This window comes from Cannabis sativa, chromosome 5 (genome assembly GCF_029168945.1).
Source record: "Cannabis sativa cultivar Pink pepper isolate KNU-18-1 chromosome 5, ASM2916894v1, whole genome shotgun sequence".
Lineage (NCBI taxonomy): Eukaryota > Viridiplantae > Streptophyta > Magnoliopsida > Rosales > Cannabaceae > Cannabis > Cannabis sativa.
In genome coordinates, this window is record NC_083605.1 from 66,578,086 (window position 1) to 66,589,699 (window position 11,614).

At 43.4% G+C, this 11,614-nt stretch overlaps 1 protein-coding gene across 1 annotated transcript; it reads right to left on the reverse strand.

The window, feature by feature from the left end:
* Positions 1–2,880: 2,880 nt before the first annotated feature.
* On the reverse strand, positions 2,881–4,326 carry LOC133038447 (uncharacterized). Its single transcript, XM_061116608.1, has one exon. It carries the CDS (start codon positions 4,324–4,326, stop codon positions 2,881–2,883), a length of 1,446 nt encoding a protein of 481 aa, XP_060972591.1.
* Between the last annotated feature and the right edge of the window lie 7,288 nt (positions 4,327–11,614).

Genomic DNA, 11,614 nt, shown 5'->3' on the forward strand with positions numbered 1-11,614 from the left:
CTTGGACTTAGCTTTCCTCGCTTTCCAAAACGCGTAACCCCTTTCATAGGTGACACTCGAAGGAACACTTTATCACCCACTGCAAATTCCACATTCTGTCTCTTTGCGTCGGCATAACTTTTCTGGCGGCTTTGTGCAGTTACCATTCTATTTCGAATCTTTTCTACCGCTTCAGTGGCCTCTCTTACTAGGTCTGGGCCTAAGTATCGCTTTTCGCCAACCTCATCCCAGTGTAGTGGTGATCGACACTTCCTCCCATACAACATTTCATAGGGTGCCATCCCTATTGTAGATTGACAGCTATTGTTGTACGAGAACTCCATTAGTGGCAAATAGTTGCTCCAGTTACTTAGGAAATCCAACGCACAAGCTCGTAGCATGTCTTCTAGCATTTGAATAGTTCATTCCGATTGTCCATCAGTTTGAGGATGGAATGCTGTACTCAACTTCAGTTTTGTGCCCAAAGCACTTTGCACACTTTCCCAAAACTTAGAAGTAAAAACTGAACCTCTATCAGATACAATGGTCTTTGGGACTCCGTGTAGCCTTACAATTTCTTTTACATACAGTTCAGCATATTGCTCTGCATTGTAATTAGTGCGCACAGGCAGAAAATGTGCTGTTTTAGTGAGTCTGTCGATAATCACCCAGATAGAATCTTGTTGTTTGCTGTTCTTCGGTAACCCTGTCACAAAATCCATAGCAATATCTTCCCATTTCCACTCAGGAATATCAAGAGATTGCAACAGCCCTGCAGGTCTCTGGTGTTCGGCCTTAACTTGCTGGCAGGTAAGACATTTTGCTACAAATTCTGCTATATCATTTTTCATACCCGGCCACCAATACCTACCTTTCAGATCATTGTACATTTTGGTTGATCCTGGGTGTAAAGAATAGGGTGTAGTGTGCGCCTCTTGTAAGATTTTTGATTGCAACTCCGCTTTCTTAGGTACACACACCCTTGCCTTGTATAGTAGAATACCCTCTTCATTAACTGAGAAGTCCGCGGCTTTCTCATTTTGTAGTTCGACCCGCTTCTTGATTAAAAACTCATCTTGGGCTTGTTCTTCTTTGATATTCTCTAATAAATTTGATTCAATTGTGAGGTTAGCTAGCTTTCCTGTTACTAACTCTATTCCAGATCTCTCGATTTCCTGTTGCAACGGCACTTTTAATGCCCTTAACATTGATAAGCTTGCATAGTTGCGTCTGCTAAGTGCATCCGCCACTACATTAGCCTTTCCAGGATGGTACAGTATCTCACAATCGTAATCTTTTACCAGTTCCAACCACCGCCTCTGTCTCATGTTGAGCTCTTTCTGCGTAAAGAAGTATTTTAGGCTTTTGTGATCTGTGTATATTTCACACTTCTCTCCATAGAGGTAGTGCCTCCAGATTTTTAATGCAAAGACCACTGCTGCCAACTCTAAGTCATGAGTTGGGTACCTTGTCTCATACTCCTTTAGCTGCCTAGAGGCATAGGCTACCACCTTCTCATTCTGCATCAACACACGGTAGGAGCCCTTGCTTTGATGCGTCGCAATATACTACAAATTTGTCTTTGTTAGTTGGAACACACAGGACGGGTGCTGTTATGAGTTTATCTTTCAATGTCTGAAAGCTTTCATCACATTTATCTGTCCATGCAAATTTTTGTTGCTTTCGAGTCAGATTCGTCAACGGTGTGGCTATTTCTGAGAACCCTTCAACGAATCTCCTATAATATCCAGCTAGTCCGAGAAAACTCCGAACCTCACTTGCGGTTTTTGGTTTTGGCCAGCTCTTCACTGCTTCAATTTTCGCAGGGTCCACCTCTACCCCATCTTTGGACACTATATGGCCTAGAAACGCCACTTTCTCCAACCAGAACTCACACTTTTTGAATTTGGCGTACAATTGGTGCTCTTTCAGTCTGCTTAGAGTTAGCCTTAAGTGCTCCTCGTACTCTTCCATTGTCCTTGAATAAATGAGTATGTCATCAATGAATACCACCACAAACTTGTCAAGATATTCCTTGAATACTCTATTCATTAAATCCATGAAGGAATTTCTTCAGGGCATTGATTAACGCAAATGACATCACTAGAAATTCATAATGCCCATACCGTGTTCGAAATGCCGTCTTTGGTATATCTTCCTCTCGGACTTTCAATTGGTGGTACCCAGATCTCAAGTCGATCTTTGAGAAGAGGATCGCCCCTTGTAACTGATCAAACAAATCATCGATGCGAGGCAAGGGATACCTGTTCTTTATAGTCACTTTGTTCAGCTCTCGATAGTCTATACACATCCGCATACTACCGTCCTTCTTCTTGACGAACAACACTGGCGCACCCCAAGGTGAGTAACTTGGTCTAATGAACCCCTTGTCTAAAAGATCTTGTAGTTGAGCCTTCAATTCCTTCAATTCATTGGGAGCCATGCGGTATGGAGCCCTCGAGATTGGTGTTGTGCCTGGTGCTAACTCAATCACAAATTCTATCTCTCTATCTGGGGGTAGCCCTCGTAGGTCTTCTGGAAAAACTTCTTGGAATTCACATACTATGTGGACATTCTCTGGCTTGAGGGTGGTTTCTCTTGACTTGTCTACTATGCTGGCCAAGTATGCTTGACATCCCGCACGTATCATCTTTTGTGCCTTCAGGGCTGTAACTAGCGGTAAGCTTGACTTGACTTTGATTTCTTCAAATATGAATGCCTCTCCAGATTCAGGGGTGAAAGTCACTGTCCTCTTTCGGCAGTCTATTGTTGCTCCATGTCGTGATAGCCAATCCATACCCAAGATAAGATCGTAATCCCTCATCTCCAGCTCTATCAGATCTCCACTAAGTTCCTTGTCTGCAATCCTTATTGGCGCATCCCGCACTCCTCTAGATGATATCATAACCTCGAGGGCAACTCCGTCATGAACTTATAACTAAAGTTTACATACGGTAGTTCTAACTTATCTATCATCTTTAAACCAATAAATGAGTGCGTAGCTCCAGAATCAAATAAAACAGTACATAGTTTTCCAGAGATAGAAATCTGACCTGCAACCACAGTGTTACTAGTCTCAGCCTCCCCTCTGGTTAGTGCAAATACTCGAGCTGGGACAAGTTTGTCATCCTTGAGTTGATCACCCTTTTGTGGACAGTCCTTCTTATAGTGGCCTGGTTGCCCACACTTGTAACAAGTCTTGCCTTTCAGTCGACATTCTCCCGGATGCTTACGACCACATGTTGGGCATAGGGGGTACTCCACATATGGCTTCTTCCCTTTGTAGTTATTGGACCCTATCTTGTTTCTCTTGTCGGCTTCGTTGTGTTGGTTACTTGGCAGTTTTCTTTTGTTATCACCACCTCCATTACTGGCCTTTCTGGCCTCCCACCTTGCTGTATTGTCTTTCTGTATACGACTTTCACACAACTCAGCTTCTAGGGCTTTTTCCAGTACCTCAGCATACGTGGTTGCCCTTATTCCTGACATCGCTATGTCCCGACTTATTCGGGAGTCGAGCCCTTCAGTAAAACGATGAATCCTCAAAAACTCAGTAGGAACCAGATCTGTGGCAAACTTTGCTAATCTGTCAAATTGGCGAGCATACTCTGTAACTGTAGACTTACCCTGCCTCAGGTTCGTGAACTCATTAACTCTAGCTGAGCGTATTGCTTCACTGTAGTATTTTTTGTTAAAAACTTGTACAAAGTCAGCCCAGGTCATTGCGGCCACATCCCGTGTTTGTTTAATAACATCCCACCAGATGCGGGCATCCTTTTTCAATAAACTAGCAGCACAAGCTACACTATCTCCGTTACCGAGCCGCATGTACTCAACAATATCTTCCACTGTTCTTAACCATTCCTCAGCTTCCATTGGATCTGAGCCCCCTTCAAAATTTGGTGGGTGTTGCTTGCGGAACCTTTCATATATTGGTTCCCATCGACCCTCCGGCACAGGCATGTATTGCACCGGCAAAAATCGATGTTGTCCTTGATTGGATTGTTCCTGACGGTTGCGAGCCTCTTCATCTCGCTTCCTAATTTCTTCCCTGAGACGAGCAACTTCTTGCGCCAAATCTTCTTGTTGTGGTGGCACCACTACAGGGGCGTTTTGGTGTTCTTGACCAACTACCCCAGCAGGGACTTCGTGGTTGCCCCCACCTTGACCTGGTTGTTGTCCATTTACAGGGGCATTTTGATTCTCCTGGATCACCGCCTCGGCAGGGACATGCTGGTTTCCCCTGCCTCGACCGCGAGCACTTCCTCTCCCTCGACCTCTAGCTCGGTCTCTTACAGCCGCTCTTTCATTCAACCGGGTTGATCTTCTGGGTTCACCGTTTTCCATCAAATCCCTTAACTTGTTCTTCAAAAGAAAGGAGATGGTATCGATAAGAAAAATAACCAAAGATGTATCTCGCTCAGAAAGGAAATATCTATACACTAAATTATATAAACTAAAAAAAACGTAAATCATCAAGCAACAATTCACCATGTAAAATAAATAAATAAATAAATAATCTTCACTCATATAAAAAAAAATTACACTAATAAGAAAATTGTTTGAGTTATACTAAAATTCTAACACCGAAGAATCAGTTAATTATTTCGATTAACCATACCCTAAACTTCTAGCTAACTAAAGGAAAATTAAAAGATAAAGACTAAACCAAATTTAACATATAAGACATAACATAAATAAAGCATACATACTTGATGACAAGTTGATCCTTTGCAGCGATGGTGTGTATGTCGCGTGAATTCAAGATCAATGTAACTGTGGCTCTGGTACCATTTGTAACGCCCTTACTTATATAAAATAAGATGCCATAAATAAACTGGCGTTAAGATACTAATGTTGCCTTTATTAAAAAAAAACAATTTTCAAAACATGGGTACCCAGTTGAAAATAAAGTATTTCCACTTAGGGAAAAGTAATAGAAAATTTAAACGACAACATCCTCGATAAGTTTAATAAATTAAAAAAAAAACTTTCAGCGGAAGATGGCCAAGACCACACGCAGTTACATGATCACACGAGATACACCCCATGCGCGTACTCAACTTGTCACCGAAAGCTTACAGGCTTACTTATCTGCACATAGGGGGTAAATAAGGGGTGAGCTGCAAAGCCCAGTAAGGAAAAAAACAAAATACCATGTACAAGCATTCACACATCATAGCACAAACATATACATCAAACATACAACAAACTAATCATAAGTATAGATAGAGGCAGCCACACAAATACTGAAATACCACACACTCACACTCACAATCACACTCCAGCTTCCATACAAGTCTGGAGTGTCTTACGTTCTTAACCAGAACGCAGTACCAATAACCAGTGCACCCTTACGTACACTGCCTCACTTACCACATCACCATACATGTGTGAATTTTTACTGAAGACACTTTTTCTGAAATAAAACTTAAAACGAAATATCATAACCGAGTAAAGATACTAACTTTTGACTGGTAAGAACTCCGAATTAGGGAAAGGTTTCTTCAAAGAAAATATGGATTATTGAATTATCTTTCTAACAGTACAAGAATCGCTTGACAATAATAGATATCGAGAGAGATATCACACTTTTACTATGACAATATCAAAAAGAAATTTAAAAAAAAAACTATAATTCGACAGTCAGTCTAAAACATGAATTTTTTGACATCGAAATAATCAGAATTAGGAAATAATTTCTTCATAAAAAATATAGATCATTAAATTATCTTTAAAACGGTACCTAGATCACTGAAAACAGACCTATGGGGAGAGAGATATGATAGTTTTATGAAAGCCTATTTCTCTAAAAACGAAAATAAAAACAACTACGAATTTTACCTGAAGATTTCGAAGACACGGAACGATGATCGGTTGATTGCTAACCCCGAAGCTCTTAAGATTAAAACAATTGATTTGGTTCAATAGAGAGGATAAAAAAAAATTGAGAGATGGTGAGAATAAAGGAATACGATACTATCTAGCTGCTAGGGTTCTAGAGTATATACGTATATAACATATCGTATAATAGGTATAAATTTAAAAATAAAAAAAATCTCACTAATCAGATAAAATTATGCTGATTTAACAACAGTTACCCTATCCACTGGGATGAGACAGGGGAGAGAAAATACCTAGGTCCAGAGTCAGTTCAGCGGACCAATGAGGCAATAGAAAAGATAAAACCTAGAATGCTTGCCTCCCAGAGCAGACAGAAGAGTTACGCAGATCCGAAACGTAGGGATGTTGAGTTCCGAGTAGGGGACCATGTGTTTTTGCGAGTATCTCCGATGAAGGGGATTAAACGTTTCGGGAAAAGAGGCAAGTTATGCCCGAGATTTACAGGACCTTTCGAGATTCTCGAGAAGATAGGTCAAGTGGCATATCGGTTAGCATTGCCTCCAGCTTTATCAGCAGTGCACAACGTATTTCATGTCTCAATGTTGAGAAAATACGTTTCAGACCCCTCTCATATACTCAGTTATGAGGGCCTTCAGCTTCAGTCAGATATGTCTTATGAGGAACAGCCAGTGCAGATCCTGGATAGAAAGGATAAAGTCCTTCGGAATAAGACCATAGCGTTGGTCAAGGTCCTCTGGAGAAACAGTAAGGTGGAAGAAGCCACCTGGGAGCTAGAATCAGATATGCGAGCTCAATTTCCAGAGTTATTCAGGTTAGATTTCGGGGACGAAATCCTTTTAAGGGGGGAATAGTTGTAAAGCCCGCTTAGTTAATTTGGAAATTAGCAGTTATTTATGTTAATCAGGAAATTATTTATAGCTATTTAAATAATTTATCATTGTTATTTATGGAATTCAGATATGCATGAGTATGTTATCAGTAGCTTTTATATTTCGCTTTTCCGGTGTCCGGTATTTTGGAACACGGCGTTTGGCTCAGTAGAAATCACAACTTAGTATGTTAGTATTTTGGGGACGGGTTTTAGACATTGGGAATGTCGGGAATGGCCGGGAATTTAGAATGTCCCAAAATACCCCCTTTAGTATGATTTTCATGGTTTATGGTGGAGGGGCAAAATGGTCTTTTTGCCCCATTAGTGTTTTGTCTTATGTGAGCTTTTTATTTGATAAATTAAATGTTAAATGTTTATTTAATTATGTGTTTTGTGGGCTGAATATAAGGAAATGTTAAAGCTTTTATTCATTTTTCCAAACATAGAAAATAAAATCACTTTTTATTCAAAGAAACTCTCTCTCTCTCTCTCTCTCTCTCTCTCTCTCTATTCGGCCATTAGAGGCAGCTCCTTGGGTGATTTTCCTCTTCAAATTCTTGTAGATTTTAGCTTGTTGTGTGTCTCTAATCAAGGTAATTCTTGTCTTGCTCTTCTATTTAGTTTTCTTGAGTTTTTTTGTGAAATTGGATGAAATGCATGTTGGATTTTATGTTGTTCTTGCTGCTGTGATTTGAGGTTAATTTCAGAGGTTAATGCTTGTTAGATTAAGGCTATTTAGGTTGTTTTGAAGCATGATAGTTAGATTGAGCTAAGCTTTGTTGTTTTTATGTAAAAAAATGTGATTTTTGAGAGAAAATGCTATGATATGTTTCTGTGTTATTGCTGGATGTTTATGTTAGTTTGCAGAGGTATTTTTATGCTTAGTTAAGTAGAATTAACTAGGCTAGGATGCATGTTAGTGGATTTAACCAAGTTTGAGTTCTTGAACTCAAAGCTTGGTCTTTAATGGTGAATTTGGTATATGTGTTTTCTGGGTGAATTTGATGCCTTGGAATTGTTATTTGGGGCATATAGAACAGGTCTGGAAAGTTTGGGACCAATTGGGTTTGAATTGGTCAAGTTAGGAGATTTTTAGTTGGCTGCCTGCGAGGAACCGGAATTCGGTTGAGCATCCGGAATTCGGATGGGGGTTCGAATTTCCCGTAACCGGAATTCGGTTGGGCAACCTGTCTGCCGGTTGGGGATTTTTCAGAACCCTAGTTTTCCTCGTTTTTGGGTTTTTAGGGGTATTGCCATGCTTTTTATCGATAGGGAAACTTTTAGTTTCAAGTTTTAGTCCCCGGGAAGTGATTTAGCGTGTCACTTATAGCGTTGTGATTTTTATGGTTTAGGAGCCGATGTCCGCCGTTCAGCTTCAGTTCCAGTCAGGTTGACCGGCACACCTGAAATCGGAATCCAGGTAAGATTAGTATAACAGTATGCATATGTAGATTACATGTTTAGCGTGCATGTAGGAAGCCTGCTAGATTGCATTAGATATGTATTTAGGCTTCGAACCATCCAACCCTGTCACGTCGGTACGAGTGGAGTATGACCAGCGGCGGAGTATGACCGGTTCGACCGATCAGCCGACACTTGGTTGGTGGTTCGGTGCTATTGACCTATCCCGTCGGTACGAGGTGGAGTATGACCAAGCCGGAGTATGACCGGTTCGACCGATCAGGAGGATACTTGTCAATAGTACCGTCCCCTGAACGTTCAAAACTCAGTACCATGTTGGACATGGCAGTAGTGCTCAGTACCATGTTGGACATGGCAGTAGAGGACTCAGTATCGTGTTGGACACGGCAGTCAGTTTTATGTATGATATTATTATGCTTTTCTTACTGAGTCTGTCGACTCACAGTTTATGTTCATGTGTAGGTAAAGGCAAGGCCGTAGGGGCGATGGACCGTGAGCGAGCTTATGAGATTGTACATGTCGGGGCGGTTAGGCCTGGAGCGTACGATCCTCGGGACAGCAGGGCTGGGATTTTTGTAACTGTCGTTAGACGACTTTATTTTGATGTAAAAGTTGAACAGTAAAAACGTTTGTAAATATTTTTATAAATCGGGATCCCGAGACTTTTTGCAAAATGGTTTATAAGTTTAATGAAAAAGCAAAATTTTAATTAATCACGTTTTTCCATAAACCTCGTTGATTAGCAACGAGCTGCACAGTACGTTTAAAAATCACGTAATACGCCTAAAATAGTTAGGGTGTTACAATTTGGTATCAGAGCCGCCAGGTTGTCTTCCGAAGATCGTCACGACATGTACAATCATCATCAGCAGTTAGCTCGGTTCACGGTTCAGTAAGCCTTTATTGCTTTAGTAGTTTATTTTATTCAGTTATGAAAAAGAAAAGCCTGTTAGGAAGCATGTTAGTAGCCTGATAGTAGAATAGGCGCATGTTTCATTTCTAATTTCCAAATTAAGCGGCATTAGTAAGCTCGCCTTGAATACGACCTGATATGCCAACTCTTGGTTTCGCAGGCGGTTCTAATTAGATGGACGCCAGGCGGACTACCAGGAGTCGGGGCAACTCCGTGGGGTCGAATCAGGGAGAGGGAGCTCGGTTTCCCCCACCTGCTAGGGGCCGAGGTAGAGGTCCCCGAGGCAGGGCTCGTGGTCGGGGTGTTGAGGACCCGCCACCAGGCCCCGTGCTCCCCCTGGCCGATCAGGGAGCCCCGAATTGGGAGTTGCGGTTTGCGGAGATGCAAGCCCGGATCGAAGAACAAGACCTCGAGATTCAGAGGTTGAGACAGCAGGGTGCTCCTGCAGTTCCAGTGCCAGTAGTTCCAGTGGCACCTGCCCCTGCTGCCCAGGCCGAGATGGTAGTGGCGGCCCATAGATTGGAACCTTTGTATGAGCGGTTCCGGAAGCAAGCACCTCCGGTATTCCTAGGAGGTCCAGATGTATCGAAAGCCGAGCAGTGGCTTACGGTGATCACCAGAATCTTGAACTTCATGGGTGTCACCGGTAACGACAGAGTGGTGTGCGCCACATTTCAGTTCCAGGAGGATGCCACAGTATGGTGGGACATGGTGTCTCAGATTCACGATGTCACCACCATGACCTGGGAAAGGTTCCAAGAACTCTTCAACGCGAAATACTATAATGAGGCGGTCAGAAGCGCCAAGAGGAAAGAGTTCGTTCACCTGACCCAGCGGGAGAACATGAGTGTCACTGAGTATACTACTCAGTTTGACCGGTTGGCGAGGTTAGCCTCGGGAATTGTGCCGACCGACTTCGGCGGGGAAGGAGAAGTATCTGGACGGGTTGAATCACAAGATCAGGCATGACCTGATGATTACCACAGACGACAGCACCACCTATGCTCAGATGGTGGAGAAGGCACTGCGAGCTGAGGGCGCAGTGGGGTGCATGTCGAATCGGCCCAAGATCTCGGTTAGTGGCGGAGCTCCTACCCCTCGCATCGAGGCTTCGGCGGGGAGTAGTGGTTCGGCCAGTGATCAGAGGAAGAGGGCACCCACTGCTTCCGGCGGCTCGAGCCCGAACAAGAGGTTCGGGGAACCGAACGGAGGAGTCGTCCTGGTGGTAATGAGACCCGATTCTCCTACCCCGAGTGCCCTAGCTGCAAGAGGCATCATCGGGGAGAGTTCAAGGGGCGGTGGATGCTTTCATTGTGGCATGCCCGGCACTTCAAGAGGGAATGTCCCCGGCTCGGCCGGAGGCACCGAGAGCTCCAGCGATACCCACTCCAGCCAGGGTATTCGCCATCACGCAGCCGATGCGGATGCCGGCCCATCGGTTGTTACGGAGTCAGCTCTTTATTAACAACTCGTTTTATTCAGTGCTGTTTGATTCTGGGGCTACACATTCTTATGTGGCGGCCAGAGTCTTTAGTAAGTTGGGTAGACCCTTTGATAGATATGAATCAGGGTTTGGAACCCTGTTACCTGGCGGAGAATTGGTTATCTCCAATAGGTGGATTAGGTCTATGCCGATCAGGATAGATGGTAGAGAGTTAAGCGGCCGATCCGATAGAGATGAGTTTAGTCGAATTTGATATTATTTTAGGAATGGATTTCCTATCTAAATATTCGGCGAGCATTGACTGTAAGAGGAAGATGGTGGTCTTCCAACCGGAAAGTGAAGAACCGTTCGTATTTGTGGGTTCGGTTCAGGGATCTCGGATCCCGGTGATCTCGGCTATGTCAGCGAGAGAACTATTGCACGGTGGGTGCTTAGGGTTTCTGGCCGTAGTGGTGGACACCACTCGGCCAGACACCATTCGGCCAGAGGATATCAGAGTGGTTCGGGAATTTTTGGACGTTTTTCCCGAAGAACTCCCAGGGTTACCACCTCATCGGGAGATTGACTTCGTGATTGACTTGGCACCAGGGGTGGATCCGGTTTCCAAAGCCCCGTATAGGATGGCTCCAGCTGAACTTAAGGAATTGAAGATTCAGCTCCAAGGGTTGCTTGACATAGGGTTCATTCGGCCCAGTGTGTCACCTTGGGGAGCCCCGGTTTTGTTCGTGAAGAAGAAGGATGGATCTATGAGGATGTGCATCGACTACAGAGAGTTGAACAAGCTGACGGTGAAGAATAAATATCCATTACCTAGGATCGATGACTTGTTCGATCAGCTTCAGGGGAAGACGGTCTTTTCTAAGATTGATCTCCGTTCGGGTTATCATCAGTTGAGGATCCGAGAGGAGGACATTCCAAAGACGGCTTTCCGCACTAGGTATGGACACTACGAGTTCCTGGTTATGTCATTCGGACTAACCAACGCTCCTGCAGCATTCATGGACCTGATGAATAGGGTATTCAAGGATTTCCTCGATATCTGTGTGATTGTGTTTATCGACGACATCCTCGTGTACTCTCGGCCGAAGAGGAGCATGAGTTACATCTTCAGATGGTACTG

What these genes read in the sequence shown, in the direction of transcription:
- LOC133038447 (XM_061116608.1), bottom strand. Translation starts at nt 4,326, where the DNA reads ATGGAAAACGGTGAACCCAGAAGATCAACCCGGTTGAATGAAAGAGCG.